Source organism: Gobius niger (genome assembly GCF_951799975.1).
Source record: "Gobius niger genome assembly, contig: SCAFFOLD_74, whole genome shotgun sequence".
NCBI classification, from domain to species: Eukaryota; Metazoa; Chordata; class Actinopteri; order Gobiiformes; family Gobiidae; genus Gobius; species Gobius niger.
Genome location: NW_027639323.1, coordinates 1 through 26,181, shown reverse-complemented (window position 1 = coordinate 26,181; position 26,181 = coordinate 1). Strand labels below are relative to the sequence as shown.

The 26,181-nt window shown below is 35.8% G+C and overlaps 1 protein-coding gene across 1 annotated transcript in view; it reads right to left on the bottom strand.

Annotated features, from left to right (window-relative positions):
• The window catches only part of xdh (xanthine dehydrogenase), a gene marked incomplete at its 5' end in the record, with an annotated part of 49,344 nt that extends 31,682 nt beyond the window's left edge, over positions 1-17,662 (bottom strand). The window contains 3 exons of the mRNA XM_079583049.1: positions 16,622-16,683; positions 16,790-16,916; positions 17,547-17,662. Of these exons, the coding sequence (XP_079439175.1) occupies positions 16,622-16,683; positions 16,790-16,916; positions 17,547-17,662 (305 nt within the window). The remainder of the gene's footprint in view (positions 1-16,621; positions 16,684-16,789; positions 16,917-17,546) is intronic.
• Between the last annotated feature and the right edge of the window lie 8,519 nt (positions 17,663-26,181).

The following is a 26,181-nucleotide window of genomic DNA, read 5'->3' as shown; positions in this document are numbered from 1 at the left end:
CTCTGTAATAACTCTGTAATAACTCTGTAGTAACTCTGTAATAACTCTGTGATAACTCTGTAAAAACCCTGTGATAACTCTGTAGTAACTCTGTAGTAACTCTGTAATAACTCTGTAATAACTCTGTAATAACTCTGTAATAACTCTGTAATAACTCTGTGATAACTCTGTGATAACTCTGTAATAACTCTGTAATAATTCTGTAATAACTCTGTAATAACTCTGTAGTAACTCTGTAATAACTCTGTGATAACACTGATAACACTGTAATAACTCTGTGATAACACTGATAACACTGTACTAACTCTGTAATAACTCTGTAATAACACTGATAACACTGTGATAACTCTGTGATAACACTGTAATAACACTGATAACTCTGTAATAACTCTGTAAAAACTCTGTGATAACTCTGTAATAACTCTGTAAAAACTCTGTGATAACTCTGTAATAACTCTGTAATAACTCTGTAATAACTCTGTAATAACTCTGTGATAACTCTGTAATAACTCTGTAATAACTCTGTAATAACTCTGTAATAACACTGTAATAACTCTGTAATAACTCTGTAATAACTCTGTAAAAACTCTGTAAAAACTCTGTAAAAACTCTGTAATAACTCTGTAATAACTCTGTGATAACTCTGTGATAACTCTGTGATAACTCTGTAATAACTCTGTAATAACTCTGTGATAACTCTGTGATAACTCTGTGATAACTCTGTGATAACTCTGTGATAACTCTGTAATAACTCTGTAGTAACTCTGTAATAACTCTGTAATAACTCTGTAATAACTCTGTAGTAACTCTGTAGTAACTCTGTAATAACTCTGTGATAACTCTGTGATAACTCTGTGATAACTCTGTGATAACTCTGTGATAACTCTGTAATAACTCTGTAGTAACTCTGTAATAACTCTGTAATAACTCTGTAGTAACTCTGTAGTAACTCTGTAATAACTCTGTAATAACTCTGTAATAACTCTGTAGTAACTCTGTAATAACTCTGTAATAACTCTGTAGTAACTCTGTAGTAACTCTGTAGTAACTCTGTAATAACTCTGTAATAACTCTGTAATAACTCTGTAGTAACTCTGTAGTAACTCTGTAGTAACTCTGTAGTAACTCTGTAATAACTCTGTAATAACTCTGTAATAACTCTGTAGTAACTCTGTAGTAACTCTGTAATAACTCTGTAATAACTCTGTAATAACTCTGTGATAACTCTGTAATAACTCTGTAATAACTCTGTAATAACTCTGTAGTAACTCTGTGATAACTCTGTAATAACTCTGTAATAACTCTGTAATAACTCTGTGATAACTCTGTAATAACTCTGTGATAACTCTGTGATAACTCTGTAATAACTCTGTAATAACTCTGTAATAACTCTGTAGTAACTCTGTAATAACTCTGTGATAACTCTAATAACTCTGTAATAACTCTGTAATAACTCTGTAATAACTCTGTAGTAACTCTGTAATAACTCTGTGATAACTCTAATAACTCTGTAGTAACTCTGTAATAACTCTGTGATAACTCTAATAACTCTGTAATAACTCTGTAATAACTCTGTAATAACTCTGTAGTAACTCTGTAATAACTCTGTGATAACTAATAACTCTGTAATAACTCTGTGATAACTCTGTGATAACTCTGTAATAACTCTGTAATAACTCTGTAATAACTCTGTGATAACACTGATAACACTGTAATAACTCTGTAATAACTCTGTAATAACTCTGTAGTGACTCTGTAATAACTCTGTGATAACTCTGTAATAACTCTGTAATAACTCTGTGATAACACTGATAACACTGTAATAACTCTGTAATAACTCTGTAATAACTCTGTAGTGACTCTGTAATAACTCTGTGATAACTCTGTGATAACTCTGTAATAACTCTGTAACAACTCTGTAATAACACTGTAACAACTCTGTAATAACTCTGTAATAACTCTGTAATAACTCTGTAATAACTCTGTAGTAACTCTGTAGTAACTCTGTAGTAACTCTGTAATAACTCTGTAATAACTCTGTAATAACTCTGTAATAACTCTGTGATAACTCTGTAATAACTCTGTAATAACTCTGTAATAACTCTGTGATAACTCTGTAATAACTCTGTGATAACTCTGTAATAACTCTGTGATAACTCTGTAATAACTCTGATAACTCTGTAATAACTCTGTAATAACTCTGTAATAACTCTGTAGTAACTCTGTAATAACTCTGTGATAACTCTGTAAAAACCCTGTGATAACTCTGTAGTAACTCTGTAATAACTCTGTAATAACTCTGTAATAACTCTGTGATAACACTGATAACACTGTAATAACTCTGTGATAACACTGATAACACTGTAATAACTCTGTAATAACTCTGTAATAACTCTGTGATAACACTGATAACACTGTGATAACTCTGTGATAACACTGTAATAACACTGATAACTCTGTAATAACTCTGTAAAAACTCTGTGATAACTCTGTAATAACTCTGTAATAACTCTGTAATAACTCTGTAATAACTCTGTAATAACTCTGTAATAACTCTGTGATAACTCTGTAATAACTCTGTAATAACTCTGTAATAACTCTGTGATAACTCTGTAATAACTCTGTAATAACTCTGTAATAACTCTGTAGTAACTCTGTAATAACTCTGTGATAACTCTAATAACTCTGTAATAACTCTGTAATAACTCTGTAATAACTCTGTGATAACTCTGTAATAACTCTGATAACTCTGTAATAACTCTGTAATAACTCTGTAGTAACTCTGTAGTAACTCTGTAATAACTCTGTGATAACTCTGTAAAAACCCTGTGATAACTCTGTAGTAACTCTGTAGTAACTCTGTAAAAACTCTGTAATAACTCTGTAATAACTCTGTAATAACACTGATAACACTGTAATAACTCTGTGATAACACTGATAACACTGTAATAACTCTGTAATAACTCTGTAATAACTCTGTAGTAACTCTGTAATAACTCTGTGATAACTCTGTGATAACTCTGTAATAACTCTGTAATAACTCTGTAATAACTCTGTGATAACTCTGTAATAACTCTGTAATAACTCTGTAATAACTCTGTGATAACTCTGTAATAACTCTGTGATAACTCTGTAATAACTCTGTGATAACTCTGTAATAACTCTGATAACTCTGTAATAACTCTGTAATAACTCTGTAATAACTCTGTAGTAACTCTGTAATAACTCTGTGATAACTCTGTAAAAACCCTGTGATAACTCTGTAGTAACTCTGTAGTAACTCTGTAATAACTCTGTAATAACTCTGTAATAACTCTGTAATAACTCTGTGATAACTCTGTAATAACTCTGTGATAACTCTGTAATAACTCTGTAATAACTCTGTAATAACTCTGTAATAACTCTGTAGTAACTCTGTAATAACTCTGTGATAACACTGATAACACTGTAATAACTCTGTGATAACACTGATAACACTGTACTAACTCTGTAATAACTCTGTAATAACACTGATAACACTGATAACTCTGTGATAACACTGTAATAACACTGATAACTCTGTAATAACTCTGTAAAAACTCTGTGATAACTCTGTAATAACTCTGTAAAAACTCTGTGATAACTCTGTAATAACTCTGTAATAACTCTGTAATAACTCTGTAATAACTCTGTGATAACTCTGTAATAACTCTGTAATAACTCTGTAATAACACTGTAATAACTCTGTAATAACTCTGTAAAAACTCTGTAATAACTCTGTAATAACTCTGTAATAACTCTGTAATAACTCTGTAATAACTCTGTAATCACTCTGTAATCACTCTGTAATCACTCTGTAATAACTCTGTAATAACTCTAATAACTCTGTAATAACACTGTAATAACTCTGTAATAACACTGTAATAACTCTGTAGTAACTCTGTAGTAACTCAGTAGTAACTCAGTAATAACTCAGTAATAACTCTGTAATAACTCTGTGATAACTCTGTGATAACTCTGTGATAACTCTGTGATAACTCTGTGATAACTCTGTAATAACTCTGTGATAACTCTGTGATAACTCTGTGATAACTCTGTGATAACTCTGTAATAACTCTGTGATAACTCTGTGATAACTCTGTAACAACTCTGTAATAACACTGTAATAACTCTGTAATAACACTGTAATAACTCTGTAATAACTCTGTAATAACTCTGTAATAACTCTGTAATAACTCTGTAATAACTCTGTGATAACTCTGTAGTAACTCAGTAATAACTCTGTAGTAACTCTGTGATAACTCTGTAATAACGCTGTAATAACTCTGTAATAACTCTGTAGTAACACTGTAATAACTCTGTAATAACTATGTAAAAACCCTGTGATAACTCTGTAGTAACTCAGTAATAACTCTGTAGTAACTCTGTGATAACTCTGTAATAACACAGTAATAACTCAGTAATAACTCTGTAATAACTCTGTAGTAACTCTGTGATAACTCTGTAATAACACAGTAATAACTCTGTAATAACTCTGTAATATCTCTGTAATAACTCAGTAAAAACCCTGTGATAACTCTGTAATAACTCTGTAACAACTCTGTAACAACTCTGTAATAACTCTGTAATAACTCTGTAATAACTCTGTAATAACTGTGATAACTCTGTAACAACTCTGTAACAACTCTGTAACAACTCTGTAATAACTCTGTAATAACTCTGTAATAACTCTGTGATAACTCTGTAATAACTCTGTAATAACTCTGTAACAACTCTGTAATAACTCTGTAATAACTCTGTAGTAACTCTGTAATAACTCTAATAACTCTGTAAAAACCCTCTAATAACTCTGTAATAACTCTGTAGTAACTCAGTAATAACTCTGTAGTAACTCAGTGATAACTCTGTAATAACTCTGTAATAACTCTGTAATAACTCTGTAATAACTCTGTAGTAACTCTGTAGTAACTCTGTAGTAACTCTGTAATAACTCTGTAATAACTCTGTAATAACTCTGTAATAACTCTGTGATAACTCTGTAATAACTCTGTAATAACTCTGTAATAACTCTGTGATAACTCTGTAATAACTCTGTGATAACTCTGTAATAACTCTGTGATAACTCTGTAATAACTCTGATAACTCTGTAATAACTCTGTAATAACTCTGTAATAACTCTGTAGTAACTCTGTAATAACTCTGTGATAACTCTGTAAAAACCCTGTGATAACTCTGTAGTAACTCTGTAATAACTCTGTAATAACTCTGTAATAACTCTGTGATAACACTGATAACACTGTAATAACTCTGTGATAACACTGATAACACTGTAATAACTCTGTAATAACTCTGTAATAACTCTGTGATAACACTGATAACACTGTGATAACTCTGTGATAACACTGTAATAACACTGATAACTCTGTAATAACTCTGTAAAAACTCTGTGATAACTCTGTAATAACTCTGTAATAACTCTGTAATAACTCTGTAATAACTCTGTAATAACTCTGTAATAACTCTGTGATAACTCTGTAATAACTCTGTAATAACTCTGTAATAACTCTGTAATAACTCTGTAGTAACTCTGTAATAACTCTGTGATAACTCTAATAACTCTGTAATAACTCTGTAATAACTCTGTAATAACTCTGTGATAACTCTGTAATAACTCTGATAACTCTGTAATAACTCTGTAATAACTCTGTAGTAACTCTGTAGTAACTCTGTAATAACTCTGTGATAACTCTGTAAAAACCCTGTGATAACTCTGTAGTAACTCTGTAGTAACTCTGTAAAAACTCTGTAATAACTCTGTAATAACTCTGTAATAACACTGATAACACTGTAATAACTCTGTGATAACACTGATAACACTGTAATAACTCTGTAATAACTCTGTAATAACTCTGTAGTAACTCTGTAATAACTCTGTGATAACTCTGTGATAACTCTGTAATAACTCTGTAATAACTCTGTAATAACTCTGTGATAACTCTGTAATAACTCTGTAATAACTCTGTAATAACTCTGTGATAACTCTGTAATAACTCTGTGATAACTCTGTAATAACTCTGTGATAACTCTGTAATAACTCTGATAACTCTGTAATAACTCTGTAATAACTCTGTAATAACTCTGTAGTAACTCTGTAATAACTCTGTGATAACTCTGTGATAACTCTGTAATAACTCTGATAACTCTGTAATAACTCTGTAATAACTCTGTAATAACTCTGTAGTAACTCTGTAATAACTCTGTGATAACTCTGTAAAAACCCTGTGATAACTCTGTAGTAACTCTGTAATAACTCTGTAATAACTCTGTAATAACTCTGTGATAACACTGATAACACTGTAATAACTCTGTGATAACACTGATAACACTGTAATAACTCTGTAATAACTCTGTAATAACTCTGTGATAACACTGATAACACTGTGATAACTCTGTGATAACACTGTAATAACACTGATAACTCTGTAATAACTCTGTAAAAACTCTGTGATAACTCTGTAATAACTCTGTAATAACTCTGTAATAACTCTGTAATAACTCTGTAATAACTCTGTAATAACTCTGTGATAACTCTGTAATAACTCTGTAATAACTCTGTAATAACTCTGTGATAACTCTGTAATAACTCTGTAATAACTCTGTAATAACTCTGTAGTAACTCTGTAATAACTCTGTGATAACTCTAATAACTCTGTAATAACTCTGTAATAACTCTGTAATAACTCTGTGATAACTCTGTAATAACTCTGATAACTCTGTAATAACTCTGTAATAACTCTGTAGTAACTCTGTAGTAACTCTGTAATAACTCTGTGATAACTCTGTAAAAACCCTGTGATAACTCTGTAGTAACTCTGTAGTAACTCTGTAAAAACTCTGTAATAACTCTGTAATAACTCTGTAATAACACTGATAACACTGTAATAACTCTGTGATAACACTGATAACACTGTAATAACTCTGTAATAACTCTGTAATAACTCTGTAGTAACTCTGTAATAACTCTGTGATAACTCTGTGATAACTCTGTAATAACTCTGTAATAACTCTGTAATAACTCTGTGATAACTCTGTAATAACTCTGTAATAACTCTGTAATAACTCTGTGATAACTCTGTAATAACTCTGTGATAACTCTGTAATAACTCTGTGATAACTCTGTAATAACTCTGATAACTCTGTAATAACTCTGTAATAACTCTGTAATAACTCTGTAGTAACTCTGTAATAACTCTGTGATAACTCTGTAAAAACCCTGTGATAACTCTGTAGTAACTCTGTAGTAACTCTGTAATAACTCTGTAATAACTCTGTAATAACTCTGTAATAACTCTGTGATAACTCTGTAATAACTCTGTGATAACTCTGTAATAACTCTGTAATAACTCTGTAATAACTCTGTAATAACTCTGTAGTAACTCTGTAATAACTCTGTGATAACACTGATAACACTGTAATAACTCTGTGATAACACTGATAACACTGTACTAACTCTGTAATAACTCTGTAATAACACTGATAACACTGTGATAACTCTGTGATAACACTGTAATAACACTGATAACTCTGTAATAACTCTGTAAAAACTCTGTGATAACTCTGTAATAACTCTGTAAAAACTCTGTGATAACTCTGTAATAACTCTGTAATAACTCTGTAATAACTCTGTAATAACTCTGTGATAACTCTGTAATAACTCTGTAATAACTCTGTAATAACACTGTAATAACTCTGTAATAACTCTGTAAAAACTCTGTAATAACTCTGTAATAACTCTGTAATAACTCTGTAATAACTCTGTAATCACTCTGTAATCACTCTGTAATCACTCTGTAATCACTCTGTAATAACTCTGTAATAACTCTAATAACTCTGTAATAACACTGTAATAACTCTGTAATAACACTGTAATAACTCTGTAGTAACTCTGTAGTAACTCAGTAGTAACTCAGTAATAACTCAGTAATAACTCTGTAATAACTCTGTGATAACTCTGTGATAACTCTGTGATAACTCTGTGATAACTCTGTGATAACTCTGTAATAACTCTGTGATAACTCTGTGATAACTCTGTGATAACTCTGTGATAACTCTGTAATAACTCTGTGATAACTCTGTGATAACTCTGTAACAACTCTGTAATAACACTGTAATAACTCTGTAATAACACTGTAATAACTCTGTAATAACTCTGTAATAACTCTGTAATAACTCTGTAATAACTCTGTAATAACTCTGTGATAACTCTGTAGTAACTCAGTAATAACTCTGTAGTAACTCTGTGATAACTCTGTAATAACGCTGTAATAACTCTGTAATAACTCTGTAGTAACACTGTAATAACTCTGTAATAACTATGTAAAAACCCTGTGATAACTCTGTAGTAACTCAGTAATAACTCTGTAGTAACTCTGTGATAACTCTGTAATAACACAGTAATAACTCAGTAATAACTCTGTAATAACTCTGTAGTAACTCTGTGATAACTCTGTAATAACACAGTAATAACTCTGTAATAACTCTGTAATATCTCTGTAATAACTCAGTAAAAACCCTGTGATAACTCTGTAATAACTCTGTAACAACTCTGTAACAACTCTGTAATAACTCTGTAATAACTCTGTAATAACTCTGTAATAACTGTGATAACTCTGTAACAACTCTGTAACAACTCTGTAACAACTCTGTAATAACTCTGTAATAACTCTGTAATAACTCTGTGATAACTCTGTAATAACTCTGTAATAACTCTGTAACAACTCTGTAATAACTCTGTAATAACTCTGTAGTAACTCTGTAATAACTCTAATAACTCTGTAAAAACCCTCTAATAACTCTGTAATAACTCTGTAGTAACTCAGTAATAACTCTGTAGTAACTCAGTGATAACTCTTTAATAACTCTGTAATAACTCTGTAATAACTCTGTAATAACTCTGTAATAACTCTGTAGTAACTCTGTAGTAACTCTGTAGTAACTCTGTAATAACTCTGTAATAACTCTGTAATAACTCTGTAATAACTCTGTGATAACTCTGTAATAACTCTGTAATAACTCTGTAATAACTCTGTGATAACTCTGTAATAACTCTGTGATAACTCTGTAATAACTCTGTGATAACTCTGTAATAACTCTGATAACTCTGTAATAACTCTGTAATAACTCTGTAATAACTCTGTAGTAACTCTGTAATAACTCTGTGATAACTCTGTAAAAACCCTGTGATAACTCTGTAGTAACTCTGTAATAACTCTGTAATAACTCTGTAATAACTCTGTGATAACACTGATAACACTGTAATAACTCTGTGATAACACTGATAACACTGTAATAACTCTGTAATAACTCTGTAATAACTCTGTGATAACACTGATAACACTGTGATAACTCTGTGATAACACTGTAATAACACTGATAACTCTGTAATAACTCTGTAAAAACTCTGTGATAACTCTGTAATAACTCTGTAATAACTCTGTAATAACTCTGTAATAACTCTGTAATAACTCTGTGATAACTCTGTAATAACTCTGTAATAACTCTGTAATAACTCTGTAATAACTCTGTAGTAACTCTGTAATAACTCTGTGATAACTCTAATAACTCTGTAATAACTCTGTAATAACTCTGTAATAACTCTGTGATAACTCTGTAATAACTCTGATAACTCTGTAATAACTCTGTAATAACTCTGTAGTAACTCTGTAGTAACTCTGTAATAACTCTGTGATAACTCTGTAAAAACCCTGTGATAACTCTGTAGTAACTCTGTAGTAACTCTGTAAAAACTCTGTAATAACTCTGTAATAACTCTGTAATAACACTGATAACACTGTAATAACTCTGTGATAACACTGATAACACTGTAATAACTCTGTAATAACTCTGTAATAACTCTGTAGTAACTCTGTAATAACTCTGTGATAACTCTGTGATAACTCTGTAATAACTCTGTAATAACTCTGTAATAACTCTGTGATAACTCTGTAATAACTCTGTAATAACTCTGTAATAACTCTGTGATAACTCTGTAATAACTCTGTGATAACTCTGTAATAACTCTGTGATAACTCTGTAATAACTCTGATAACTCTGTAATAACTCTGTAATAACTCTGTAATAACTCTGTAGTAACTCTGTAATAACTCTGTGATAACTCTGTAAAAACCCTGTGATAACTCTGTAGTAACTCTGTAGTAACTCTGTAATAACTCTGTAATAACTCTGTAATAACTCTGTAATAACTCTGTGATAACTCTGTAATAACTCTGTGATAACTCTGTAATAACTCTGTAATAACTCTGTAATAACTCTGTAATAACTCTGTAGTAACTCTGTAATAACTCTGTGATAACACTGATAACACTGTAATAACTCTGTGATAACACTGATAACACTGTACTAACTCTGTAATAACTCTGTAATAACACTGATAACACTGTGATAACTCTGTGATAACACTGTAATAACACTGATAACTCTGTAATAACTCTGTAAAAACTCTGTGATAACTCTGTAATAACTCTGTAAAAACTCTGTGATAACTCTGTAATAACTCTGTAATAACTCTGTAATAACTCTGTAATAACTCTGTGATAACTCTGTAATAACTCTGTAATAACTCTGTAATAACACTGTAATAACTCTGTAATAACTCTGTAAAAACTCTGTAATAACTCTGTAATAACTCTGTAATAACTCTGTAATAACTCTGTAATAACTCTGTAATCACTCTGTAATCACTCTGTAATCACTCTGTAATAACTCTGTAATAACTCTAATAACTCTGTAATAACACTGTAATAACTCTGTAATAACACTGTAATAACTCTGTAGTAACTCTGTAGTAACTCAGTAGTAACTCAGTAATAACTCAGTAATAACTCTGTAATAACTCTGTGATAACTCTGTGATAACTCTGTGATAACTCTGTGATAACTCTGTGATAACTCTGTAATAACTCTGTGATAACTCTGTGATAACTCTGTGATAACTCTGTGATAACTCTGTAATAACTCTGTGATAACTCTGTGATAACTCTGTAACAACTCTGTAATAACACTGTAATAACTCTGTAATAACACTGTAATAACTCTGTAATAACTCTGTAATAACTCTGTAATAACTCTGTAATAACTCTGTAATAACTCTGTGATAACTCTGTAGTAACTCAGTAATAACTCTGTAGTAACTCTGTGATAACTCTGTAATAACGCTGTAATAACTCTGTAATAACTCTGTAGTAACACTGTAATAACTCTGTAATAACTATGTAAAAACCCTGTGATAACTCTGTAGTAACTCAGTAATAACTCTGTAGTAACTCTGTGATAACTCTGTAATAACACAGTAATAACTCAGTAATAACTCTGTAATAACTCTGTAGTAACTCTGTGATAACTCTGTAATAACACAGTAATAACTCTGTAATAACTCTGTAATATCTCTGTAATAACTCAGTAAAAACCCTGTGATAACTCTGTAATAACTCTGTAACAACTCTGTAACAACTCTGTAATAACTCTGTAATAACTCTGTAATAACTCTGTAATAACTGTGATAACTCTGTAACAACTCTGTAACAACTCTGTAACAACTCTGTAATAACTCTGTAATAACTCTGTAATAACTCTGTGATAACTCTGTAATAACTCTGTAATAACTCTGTAACAACTCTGTAATAACTCTGTAATAACTCTGTAGTAACTCTGTAATAACTCTAATAACTCTGTAAAAACCCTCTAATAACTCTGTAATAACTCTGTAGTAACTCAGTAATAACTCTGTAGTAACTCAGTGATAACTCTTTAATAACTCTGTAATAACTCTGTAATAACTCTGTAATAACTCTGTAATAACTCTGTAGTAACTCTGTAATAACTCTGTAATAACTCTGTAACAACTCTGTAATAACTCTGTAATAACTCTCTAATAACTCTGTGATAACTCTGTAATAACTCTGTAATAACTCTGTAACAACTCTGTAATAACTCTGTAATAACTCTCTAATAACTCTGTGATAACTCTGTAATAACTCTGTAATAACTCTGTAGTAACTCTGTAATAACTCTGTAATAACTCTGTAATAACTCTGTAATAACTCTGTAATAACTCTGTAATAACTCTGTGATAACTGTGATAACTCTGTAGTAACTCTGTAATAACTCTGTAATAACTCTGTAATAACTCTGTAACAACTCTGTAATAACTCTGTAATAACTCTGTAATAACTCTGTAATAACTCTGTAATAACTCTGTAATAACTCTGTAATAACTCTGATAACTCTGTAATAACTCAGTGATAACTCTGTAATAACTCTGTAATAACTCTGTGATAACTCTGTAATAACTCTGTAATAACTCTGTGATAACTCTGTAATAACTCTGCAATAACTCTGTAATAACTCTGTAACAACTCTGATAATAAACTGTAATAACTCTGTAATAACTCAGTGATAACTCTGTAATAACTCTGTGATAACTCTGTAATAACTCTGTAATAACTCTGTGATAACTCTGTGATAACTCTGTGATAACTCTGTGATAACTCTGTGATAACTCTGTAGTAACTCTGTAATAACTCTGTAATAACTCTGTGATAACTCTGTAATAACTCTGCAATAACTCTGTAACAACTCTGTAACAACTCTGTAACAACTCTGTAATAACTCTGTAATAACTCTGTGATAACTCTGTGATAACTCTGTAATAACTCTGTAATAACTCTGTAATAACTCTGTGATAACTCTGTGATAACTCTGTAATAACTCTGTAATAACTCTGTAATAACTCTGTAATAACTCTGTAGTAACTCTGTAATAACTCTAATAACTCTGTAAAAACCCTCTAATAACTCTGTAATAACTCTGTAGTAACTCAGTAATAACTCTGTAGTAACTCAGTGATAACTCTTTAATAACTCTGTAATAACTCTGTAATAACTCTGTAATAACTCTGTAGTAACTCTGTAATAACTCTGTAATAACTCTGTAACAACTCTGTAATAACTCTGTAATAACTCTCTAATAACTCTGTGATAACTCTGTAATAACTCTGTAATAACTCTGTAATAACTCTGATAACTCTGTAATAACTCAGTGATAACTCTGTAATAACTCTGTAATAACTCTGTGATAACTCTGTAATAACTCTGTAATAACTCTGTGATAACTCTGTAATAACTCTGCAATAACTCTGTAATAACTCTGTAACAACTCTGATAATAAACTGTAATAACTCTGTAATAACTCAGTGATAACTCTGTAATAACTCTGTGATAACTCTGTAATAACTCTGTAATAACTCTGTGATAACTCTGTGATAACTCTGTGATAACTCTGTGATAACTCTGTGATAACTCTGTAGTAACTCTGTAACAACTCTGTAACAACTCTGTAACAACTCTGTAACAACTCTGTAATAACTCTGTAATAACTCTGTGATAACTCTGTGATAACTCTGTAATAACTCTGTAATAACTCTGTAATAACTCTGTAATAACTCTGTAGTAACTCTGTAATAACTCTAATAACTCTGTAAAAACCCTCTAATAACTCTGTAATAACTCTGTAGTAACTCAGTAATAACTCTGTAGTAACTCAGTGATAACTCTTTAATAACTCTGTAATAACTCTGTAATAACTCTGTAATAACTCTGTAGTAACTCTGTAATAACTCTGTAATAACTCTGTAACAACTCTGTAATAACTCTGTAATAACTCTCTAATAACTCTGTGATAACTCTGTAATAACTCTGTAATAACTCTGTAACAACTCTGTAATATCTCTGTAATAACTCAGTAAAAACCCTGTGATAACTCTGTAATAACTCTGTAACAACTCTGTAACAACTCTGTAATAACTCTGTAATAACTCTGTAATAACTCTGTAATAACTGTGATAACTCTGTAATAACTCTGTAACAACTCTGTAACAACTCTGTAATAACTCTGTAATAACTCTGTAATAACTCTGTGATAACTCTGTAATAACTCTGTAATAACTCTGTAACAACTCTGTAATAACTCTGTAATAACTCTGTAGTAACTCTGTAATAACTCTAATAACTCTGTAAAAACCCTCTAATAACTCTGTAATAACTCTGTAGTAACTCAGTAATAACTCTGTAGTAACTCAGTGATAACTCTTTAATAACTCTGTAATAACTCTGTAATAACTCTGTAATAACTCTGTAATAACTCTGTAGTAACTCTGTAATAACTCTGTAATAACTCTGTAACAACTCTGTAATAACTCTGTAATAACTCTCTAATAACTCTGTGATAACTCTGTAATAACTCTGTAATAACTCTGTAACAACTCTGTAATAACTCTGTAATAACTCTCTAATAACTCTGTGATAACTCTGTAATAACTCTGTAATAACTCTGTAGTAACTCTGTAATAACTCTGTAATAACTCTGTAATAACTCTGTAATAACTCTGTAATAACTCTGTAATAACTCTGTGATAACTGTGATAACTCTGTAGTAACTCTGTAATAACTCTGTAATAACTCTGTAATAACTCTGTAACAACTCTGTAATAACTCTGTAATAACTCTGTAATAACTCTGTAATAACTCTGTAATAACTCTGTAATAACTCTGTAATAACTCTGTAATAACTCTGATAACTCTGTAATAACTCAGTGATAACTCTGTAATAACTCTGTAATAACTCTGTGATAACTCTGTAATAACTCTGTAATAACTCTGTGATAACTCTGTAATAACTCTGCAATAACTCTGTAATAACTCTGTAACAACTCTGATAATAAACTGTAATAACTCTGTAATAACTCAGTGATAACTCTGTAATAACTCTGTGATAACTCTGTAATAACTCTGTAATAACTCTGTGATAACTCTGTGATAACTCTGTGATAACTCTGTGATAACTCTGTGATAACTCTGTAGTAACTCTGTAACAACTCTGTAACAACTCTGTAACAACTCTGTAATAACTCTGTAATAACTCTGTAATAACTCTGTAATAACTCTGTGATAACTCTCTAATAACTCTGTGATAACTCTGTAATAACTCTGTAATAACTCTGTAGTAACTCTGTAATAACTCTGTAATAACTCTGTAATAACTCTGTAATAACTCTGTAATAACTCTGTAATAACTCTGTGATAACTGTGATAACTCTGTAATAACTCTGTAATAACTCTGTAATAACTCTGTAACAACTCTGTAATAACTCTGTAATAACTCTGTAATAACTCTGTAATAACTCTGTAATAACTCTGTAATAACTCTGTAATAACTCTGATAACTCTGTAATAACTCAGTGATAACTCTGTAATAACTCTGTAATAACTCTGTAATAACTCTGTAATAACTCAGTGATAACTCTGTAATTACTCTGTAATAACTCTGTGATAACTCTGTAATAACTCTGTAATAACTCTGTAATAACTCTGTAATAACTCTGATAACTCTGTAATAACTCAGTGATAACTCTGTAATAACTCTGTGATAACTCTGTAATAACTCTGTAATAACTCTGTAATAACTCTGTGATAACTCTGTGATAACTCTGTGATAACTCTGTGGTAACTCTGTAGTAACTCTGTAATAACTCTGTAATAACTCTGTAATAACTCTGTGATAACTCTGTGATAACTCTGTAGTAACTCTGTAGTAACTCTGTAATAACTCTGTAATAACTCTGTAATAACTCTGTAATAACTCTGTGATAACTCTGTGATAACTCTGTGATAACTCTGTGATAACTCTGTGATAACTCTGTAGTAACTCTGTAATAACTCTGTAATAACTCTAATAACTCTGTAATAACTCTGTAATAACTCTGTAATAACTCTGTAATAACTCTGTGATAACTCTGTGATAACTCTGTAATAACTCTGTAATAACTCTGTGATAACTCTGTGATAACTCTGTAGTAACCCTGTGATAACTCTGTAATAACTCTGTAATAACTCTGTAATAACTCTGTAATAACTCTGTAATAACTCTGTGATAACTCTGTAACAACTCTGTAATAACTCTGTAATAACTCTGTAGTAACTCAGTAATATCTCTGTAGTAACTCAGTGATAACCCTGTGATAACTCTGTAGTAACTCAGTGATAACCCTGTGATAACTCTGTAATAACTCTGTAATAACTCTGTAATAACTCTGTAATAACTCTGTAATAACTCTGTAGTAACTCTGTAATAACTCTGTAATAACTCTGTAATAACTCTGTAATAACTCTGTAGTAACTCTGTAATAACTCTGTAATAACTCTGTAATAACTCTGTAATAACTCTGTAGTAACTCTGTAATAACTCTGTAGTAACTCTGTGATAACTCTGTAGTAACTCTGTAATAACTCTGTGATAACTCTGTAATAACTCTGTGATAACTCTGTAGTAACTCTGTGATAACTCTGTAGTAACTCTGTAATAACTCTGTAATAACTCTGTAATAACTCTGTGATAACTCTGTAGTAACTCTGTGATAACTCTGTAGTAACTCTGTAGTAACTCTGTGATAACTCTGTAGTAACTCTGTGATAACTCTGTAATAACTCTGTAATAACTCTGTAATAACTCTAATAACTCTGTAATAACTCTGTAATAACTCTAATAACTCTGTAATAAACAGCTCTGACCTGAGTGAAGCTCCTGAAACCCTCCAGGATGGGTCTGTAGCCGGTGCAGCGGCACAGGTTTCCTACAAAGTAAGTAAGTAGTAACTAAGTAAGTATGTACGTAAGTAGTTAGTAAGTAAGTAAGTAAGTAAGTAATGCAGTAAAAGTAGTAGTAGTAAAAGTACTTACCCTGGAAGGCCGTGTGCAGGTCGTCCATGTTGGGTCGGTGGTTGTTCCTCAGGAGCGCATACATGGACATGACGAGCCCCGGAGTACAGAACCCACACTGAGAGCCGTGAGCCTTCGCTATACGCTCCTAAAGTACACAAATACTTCATATACTTCATTTACCGGAGTACAGAACCCACACTGAGAGCCGTGAGCCTTCGCTATACGCTCCTAAAGTACACAAATACTTCATATACTTCATTTACCGGAGTACAGAACCCACACTGAGAGCCGTGAGCCTTCGCTATACGCTCCTAAAGTACACAAATACTTCATATACTTCATGTACCGGAGTACAGAACCCACACTGAGAGCCGTGAGCCTTCGCTATACGCTCCTAAAGTACACAAATACTTCATATACTTCATGTACCGGAGTACAGAACCCACACTGAGAGCCGTGAGCCTTCGCTATACGCTCCTAAAGTACACAAATACTTCATATACTTCATATACTTCATGTACCAGAGTACAGAACCCACACTGAGAGCCGTGAGCCTTCGCTATACGCTCCTAAAGTACACAAATACTTCATATACTTCATGTACCAGAGTACAGAACCCTCAGGTCTGACTCACAGACAGCCCTATATAGGATAATGTGAGGGAAACATTTCTCTCGTATCGGGACCTGAAATCTAGAACATCACAAACTATTGCAGTAGTATTGAAGTATTTGCAGTAGCAATAGTAGTATTGCAGTTTTTGCAGTAGTAGTACCTGAACAGGATGTAGTTTTCTGGCCGTGGAGCCGATTCCTTCAACAGTCGTGACGGCGGCGAAATGAAGCGAACAGAGCGGAGCCAAACAGGCGTTTACAGCCAAGTGCCTGAATACTGTCAAGGAAACACCAGGATGCCCTTCCACATACTGTAATAACCAGGATGCCCTTCCACATACTGTAATAACCAGGATGCCCTTCCACATACTGTAATAACCAGGATGCCCTTCCTCACATACTGTAATAACCAGGATGCCCTTCCACATACTGTAATAACCAGGATGCCCTTCCTCACATACTGTAATAACCAGGATGCCCTTCCACACATACTGTAATAACCAGGATGCCCTTCCTCACATACTGTAATAACCAGGATGCCCTTCCTCACATACTGTAATAACCAGGATGCCCTTCCTCACATACTGTAATAACCAGGATGCCCTTCCTCACATACTGTAATAACCAGGATGCCCTTCCACATATACTGTAATAACCAGGATGCCCTTCCTCACATACTGTAATAACCAGGATGCCCTTCCTCATACTGTAATAACCAGGATGCCCTTCCTCACATACTGTAATAACCAGGATGCCCTTCCTCATACTGTAATAACCAGGATGCCCTTCCTCACATACTGTAATAACCAGGATGCCCTTCCTCACATACTGTAATAACCAGGATGCCCTTCCTCACATACTGTAATAACCAGGATGCCCTTCCTCACATACTGTAATAACCAGGATGCCCTTCCACATATACTGTAATAACCAGGATGCCCTTCCACATATACTGTAATAACCAGGATGCCCTTCCTCACATACTGTAATAACCAGGATGCCCTTCCTCATACTGTAATAACCAGGATGCCCTTCCTCACATACTGTAATAACCAGGATGTCCTTCCTCATACTGTAATAACCAGGATGCCCTTCCACACATACTGTAATAACCAGGATGCCCTTCCTCACATACTGTAATAACCAGGATGCCCTTCCTCACATACTGTAATAACCAGGATGTCCTTCCTCATACTGTAATAACCAGGATGCCCTTCCACACATACTGTAATAACCAGGATGCCCTTCCTCACATACTGTAATAACCAGGATGCCCTTCCACATATACTGTAATAACCAGGATGCCCTTCCTCACATACTGTAATAACCAGGATGCCCTTCCACATACTGTAATAACCAGGATGCCCTTCCTCACATACTGTAATAACCAGGATGCCCTTCCTCACATACTGTAATAACCAGGATGCCCTTCCTCACATACTGTAATAACCAGGATGCCCTTCCTCACATACTGTAATAACCAGGATGCCCTTCCTCACATACTGTAATAACCAGGATGCCCTTCCTCACATACTGTAATAACCAGGATGCCCTTCCTCACATACTGTAATAACCAGGATGCCCTTCCTCATACTGTAATAACCAGGATGCCCTTCCTCACATACTGTAATAACCAGGATGCCCTTCCTCACATACTGTAATAACCAGGATGCCCTTCCTCATACTGTAATAACCAGGATGCCCTTCCTCATACTGTAATAACCAGGATGCCCTTCCTCATACTGTAATAACCAGGATGCCCTTCCTCACATACTGTAATAACCAGGATGCCCTTCCACACATACTGTAATAACCAGGATGCCCTTCCTCACATACTGTAATAACCAGGATGCCCTTCCTCACATACTGTAATAACCAGGATGCCCTTCCTCATACTGTAATAACCAGGATGCCCTTCCTCATACTGTAATAACCAGGATGCCCTTCCACATACTGTAATAACCAGGATGCCCTTCCACATATACTGTAATAACCAGGATGCCCTTCCTCACATACTGTAATAACCAGGATGCCCTTCCTCATACTGTAATAACCAGGATGCCCTTCCTCATACTGTAATAACCAGGATGCCCTTCCACATACTGTAATAACCAGGATGCCCTTCCACATATACTGTAATAACCAGGATGCCCTTCCACACATACTGTAATAACCAGGATGCCCTTCCACATATACTGTAATAACCAGGATGCCCTTCCTCACATACTGTAATAACCAGGATGCCCTTCCTCACATACTGTAATAACCAGGATGCCCTTCCACATATACTGTAATAACCAGGATGCCCTTCCTCACATACTGTAATAACCAGGATGCCCTTCCTCACATACTGTAATAACCAGGATGCCCTTCCTCACATACTGTAATAACCAGGATGCCCTTCCACATATACTGTAATAACCAGGATGCCCTTCCTCACATACTGTAATAACCAGGATGCCCTTCCTCACATACTGTAATAACCAGGATGCCCTTCCTCACATACTGTAATAACCAGGATGCCCTTCCTCACATACTGTAATAACCAGGATGCCCTTCCTCACATACTGTAATAACCAGGATGCCCTTCCACATATACTGTAATAACCAGGATGCCCTTCCTCACATACTGTAATAACCAGGATGCCCTTCCTCACATACTGTAATAACCAGGATGCCCTTCCACATATACTGTAATAACCAGGATGCCCTTCCTCACATACTGTAATAACCAGGATGCCCTTCCACACATACTGTAATAACCAGGATGCCCTTCCTCATACTGTAATAACCAGGATGCCCTTCCACACATACTGTAATAACCAGGATGCCCTTCCACATACTGTAATAACCAGGATGCCCTTCCACATATACTGTAATAACCAGGATGCCCTTCCTCATATACTGTAATAACCAGGATGCCCTTCCACATATACTGTAATAACCAGGATGCCCTTCCTCATACTGTAATAACCAGGATGCCCTTCCTCACATACTGTAATAACCAGGATGCCCTTCCTCACATACTGTAATAACCAGGATGCCCTTCCTCACATACTGTAATAACCAGGATGCCCTTCCACACATACTGTAATAACCAGGATGCCCTTCCACATATACTGTAATAACCAGGATGCCCTTCCTCACATACTGTAATAACCAGGATGCCCTTCCACATATACTGTAATAACCAGGATGCCCTTCCTCACATACTGTAATAACCAGGATGCCCTTCCACACATACTGTAATAACCAGGATGCCCTTCCTCACATACTGTAATAACCAGGATGCCCTTCCTCACATATACTGTAATAACCAGGATGCCCTTCCACATACTGTAATAACCAGGATGCCCTTCCTCATACTGTAATAACCAGGATGCCCTTCCTCACATACTGTAATAACCAGGATGCCCTTCCACACATACTGTAATAACCAGGATGCCCTTCCACATATACTGTAATAACCAGGATGCCCTTCCACATACTGTAATAACCAGGATGCCCTTCCTCACATCACATACTGTAATAACCAGGATGCCCTTCCTCACATACTGTAATAACCAGGATGCCCTTCCTCACATACTGTAATAACCAGGATGCCCTTCCTCACATACTGTAATAACCAGGATGTCCTTCCACACATACTGTAATAACCAGGATGCCCTTCCTCACATACTGTAATAACCAGGATGCCCTTCCACACATACTGTAATAACCAGGATGCCCTTCCACATATACTGTAATAACCAGGATGCCCTTCCACATACTGTAATAACCAGGATGCCCTTCCTCACATACTGTAATAACCAGGATGCCCTTCCTCACATACTGTAATAACCAGGATGCCCTTCCACATATACTGTAATAACCAGGATGCCCTTCCACATACTGTAATAACCAGGATGCCCTTCCTCACATACTGTAATAACCAGGATGCCCTTCCTCATACTGTAATAACCAGGATGCCCTTCCTCACATACTGTAATAACCAGGATGCCCTTCCTCACATACTGTAATAACCAGGATGCCCTTCCACATATACTGTAATAACCAGGATGCCCTTCCACATATACTGTAATAACCAGGATGCCCTTCCACACATACTGTAATAACCAGGATGCCCTTCCACATATACTGTAATAACCAGGATGCCCTTCCTCACATACTGTAATAACCAGGATGCCCTTCCTCATACTGTAATAACCAGGATGCCCTTCCACATATACTGTAATAACCAGGATGCCCTTCCTCACATACTGTAATAACCAGGATGTCCTTCCTCACATACTGTAATAACCAGGATGCCCTTCCACACATACTGTAATAACCAGGATGCCCTTCCTCACATACTGTAATAACCAGGATGCCCTTCCACACATACTGTAATAACCAGGATGCCCTTCCTCATACTGTAATAACCAGGATGCCCTTCCACATATACTGTAATAACCAGGATGCCCTTCCACACATACTGTAATAACCAGGATGCCCTTCCTCATACTGTAATAACCAGGATGCCCTTCCTCATATACTGTAATAACCAGGATGCCCTTCCTCACATACTGTAATAACCAGGATGCCCTTCCACATATACTGTAATAACCAGGATGCCCTTCCTCACATACTGTAATAACCAGGATGCCCTTCCACATATACTGTAATAACCAGGATGCCCTTCCTCACATACTGTAATAACCAGGATGCCCTTCCACATACTGTAATAACCAGGATGCCCTTCCTCATACTGTAATAACCAGGATGCCCTTCCTCACATACTGTAATAACCAGGATGCCCTTCCACACATACTGTAATAACCAGGATGCCCTTCCTCATACTGTAATAACCAGGATGCCCTTCCACATATACTGTAATAACCAGGATGCCCTTCCACATATACTGTAATAACCAGGATGCCCTTCCACACATACTGTAATAACCAGGATGCCCTTCCACATATACTGTAATAACCAGGATGCCCTTCCTCATACTGTAATAACCAGGATGCCCTTCCTCATACTGTAATAACCAGGATGCCCTTCCTCATATACTGTAATAACCAGGATGCCCTTCCACATATACTGTAATAACCAGGATGCCCTTCCTCACATACTGTAATAACCAGGATGCCCTTCCTCACATACTGTAATAACCAGGATGCCCTTCCTCATATACTGTAATAACCAGGATGTCCTTCCTCATATACTGTAATAACCAGGATGCCCTTCCTCACATACTGTAATAACCAGGATGCCCTTCCTCATATACTGTAATAACCAGGATGCCCTTCCACATATACTGTAATAACCAGGATGCCCTTCCTCATACTGTAATAACCAGGATGCCCTTCCTCATACTGTAATAACCAGGATGCCCTTCCACACATACTGTAATAACCAGGATGCCCTTCCTCATACTGTAATAACCAGGATGCCTTTCCTCATACTGTAATAACCAGGATGCCCTTCCACACATACTGTAATAACCAGGATGCCCTTCCTCATACTGTAATAACCAGGATGCCCTTCCTCACATACTGTAATAACCAGGATGCCCTTCCTCATACTGTAATAACCAGGATGCCCTTCCTCACATACTGTAACAACCAGGATGCCCTTCCACATACTGTAATAACCAGGATGCCCTTCCTCATACTGTAATAACCAGGATGCCCTTCCTCATACTGTAATAACCAGGATGCCCTTCCTCACATACTGTAATAACCAGGATGCCCTTCCTCATATACTGTAATAACCAGGATGCCCTTCCTCACATACTGTAATAACCAGGATGCCCTTCCTCATACTGTAATAACCAGGATGCCCTTCCTCACATACTGTAATAACCAGGATGCCCTTCCTCATATACTGTAATAACCAGGATGCCCTTCCTCATACTGTAATAACCAGGATGCCCTTCCTCATATACTGTAACAACCAGGATGCCCTTCCACATACTGTAATAACCAGGATGCCCTTCCTCATACTGTAATAACCAGGATGCCCTTCCTCATACTGTAATAACCAGGATGCCCTTCCTCACATACTGTAATAACCAGGATGCCCTTCCTCATATACTGTAATAACCAGGATGCCCTTCCACACATACTGTAATAACCAGGATGCCCTTCCACACATACTGTAATAACCAGGATGCCCTTCCACACATACTGTAATAACCAGGATGCCCTTCCTCATACTGTAATAACCAGGATGCCCTTCCTCACATACTGTAATAACCAGGATGCCCTTCCTCATACTGTAATAACCAGGATGCCCTTCCTCATACTGTAATAACCAGGATGCCCTTCCTCACATACTGTAATAACCAGGATGCCCTTCCTCATATACTGTAATAACCAGGATGCCCTTCCACACATACTGTAATAACCAGGATGCCCTTCCTCACATACTGTAATAACCAGGATGCCCTTCCTCATATACTGTAATAACCAGGATGCCCTTCCTCATACTGTAATAACCAGGATGCCCTTCCTCACATACTGTAATAACCAGGATGCCCTTCCACACATACTGTAATAACCAGGATGCCCTTCCTCACATACTGTAATAACCAGGATGCCCTTCCTCATATACTGTAATAACCAGGATGCCCTTCCTCTCATACTGTAATAACCAGGATGCCCTTCCTCACATACTGTAATAACCAGGATGCCCTTCCACATATACTGTAATAACCAGGATGCCCTTCCACACATACTGTAATAACCAGGATGCCCTTCCTCACATACTGTAATAACCAGGATGCCCTTCCACACATACTGTAATAACCAGGATGCCCTTCCACACATACTGTAATAACCAGGATGCCCTTCCACATATACTGTAATAACCAGGATGCCCTTCCACATATACTGTAATAACCAGGATGCCCTTCCACATATACTGTAATAACCAGGATGCCCTTCCACATATACTGTAATAACCAGGATGCCCTTCCTCATATACTGTAATAACCAGGATGCCCTTCCACACATACTGTAATAACCAGGATGCCCTTCCTCACATACTGTAATAACCAGGATGCCCTTCCACACATACTGTAATAACCAGGATGCCCTTCCTCATATACTGTAATAACCAGGATGCCCTTCCACACATACTGTAATAACCAGGATGCCCTTCCTCATACTGTAATAACCAGGATGTCCTTCCTCACATACTGTAACAACCAGGATGCCCTTCCTCATATACTGTAATAACCAGGATGCCCTTCCACACATACTGTAATAACCAGGATGCCCTTCCTCATACTGTAATAACCAGGATGCCCTTCCTCACATACTGTAATAACCAGGATGCCCTTCCACACATACTGTAATAACCAGGATGCCCTTCCTCACATACTGTAATAACCAGGATGCCCTTCCACATATACTGTAATAACCAGGATGCCCTTCCACACATACTGTAATAACCAGGATGCCCTTCCTCATATACTGTAATAACCAGGATGCCCTTCCTCATACTGTAATAACCAGGATGCCCTTCCTCACATACTGTAATAACCAGGATGCCCTTCCTCACATACTGTAATAACCAGGATGCCCTTCCACATACTGTAATAACCAGGATGCCCTTCCTCATACTGTAATAACCAGGATGCCCTTCCACACATACTGTAATAACCAGGATGCCCTTCCTCATACTGTAATAACCAGGATGCCCTTCCACACATACTGTAATAACCAGGATGCCCTTCCTCACATACTGTAATAACCAGGATGCCCTTCCACACATACTGTAATAACCAGGATGCCCTTCCACATATACTGTAATAACCAGGATGCCCTTCCTCACATACTGTAATAACCAGGATGCCCTTCCACACATACTGTAATAACCAGGATGCCCTTCCTCATATACTGTAATAACCAGGATGCCCTTCCACACATACTGTAATAACCAGGATGCCCTTCCTCACATACTGTAATAACCAGGATGCCCTTCCACACATACTGTAATAACCAGGATGCCCTTCCTCATATACTGTAATAACCAGGATGCCCTTCCACACATACTGTAATAACCAGGATGCCCTTCCTCATACTGTAATAACCAGGATGTCCTTCCTCACATACTGTAACAACCAGGATGCCCTTCCTCATATACTGTAATAACCAGGATGCCCTTCCACACATACTGTAATAACCAGGATGCCCTTCCTCATACTGTAATAACCAGGATGCCCTTCCTCACATACTGTAATAACCAGGATGCCCTTCCACACATACTGTAATAACCAGGATGCCCTTCCTCACATACTGTAATAACCAGGATGCCCTTCCACATATACTGTAATAACCAGGATGCCCTTCCACACATACTGTAATAACCAGGATGCCCTTCCTCATATACTGTAATAACCAGGATGCCCTTCCTCATACTGTAATAACCAGGATGCCCTTCCTCACATACTGTAATAACCAGGATGCCCTTCCTCACATACTGTAATAACCAGGATGCCCTTCCACATACTGTAATAACCAGGATGCCCTTCCTCATACTGTAATAACCAGGATGCCCTTCCTCATACTGTAATAACCAGGATGCCCTTCCACACATACTGTAATAACCAGGATGCCCTTCCTCACATACTGTAATAACCAGGATGCCCTTCCTCACATACTGTAATAACCAGGATGCCCTTCCTCACATACTGTAATAACCAGGATGCCCTTCCACACATACTGTAATAACCAGGATGCCCTTCCTCACATACTGTAATAACCAGGATGCCCTTCCTCACATACTGTAATAACCAGGATGCCCTTC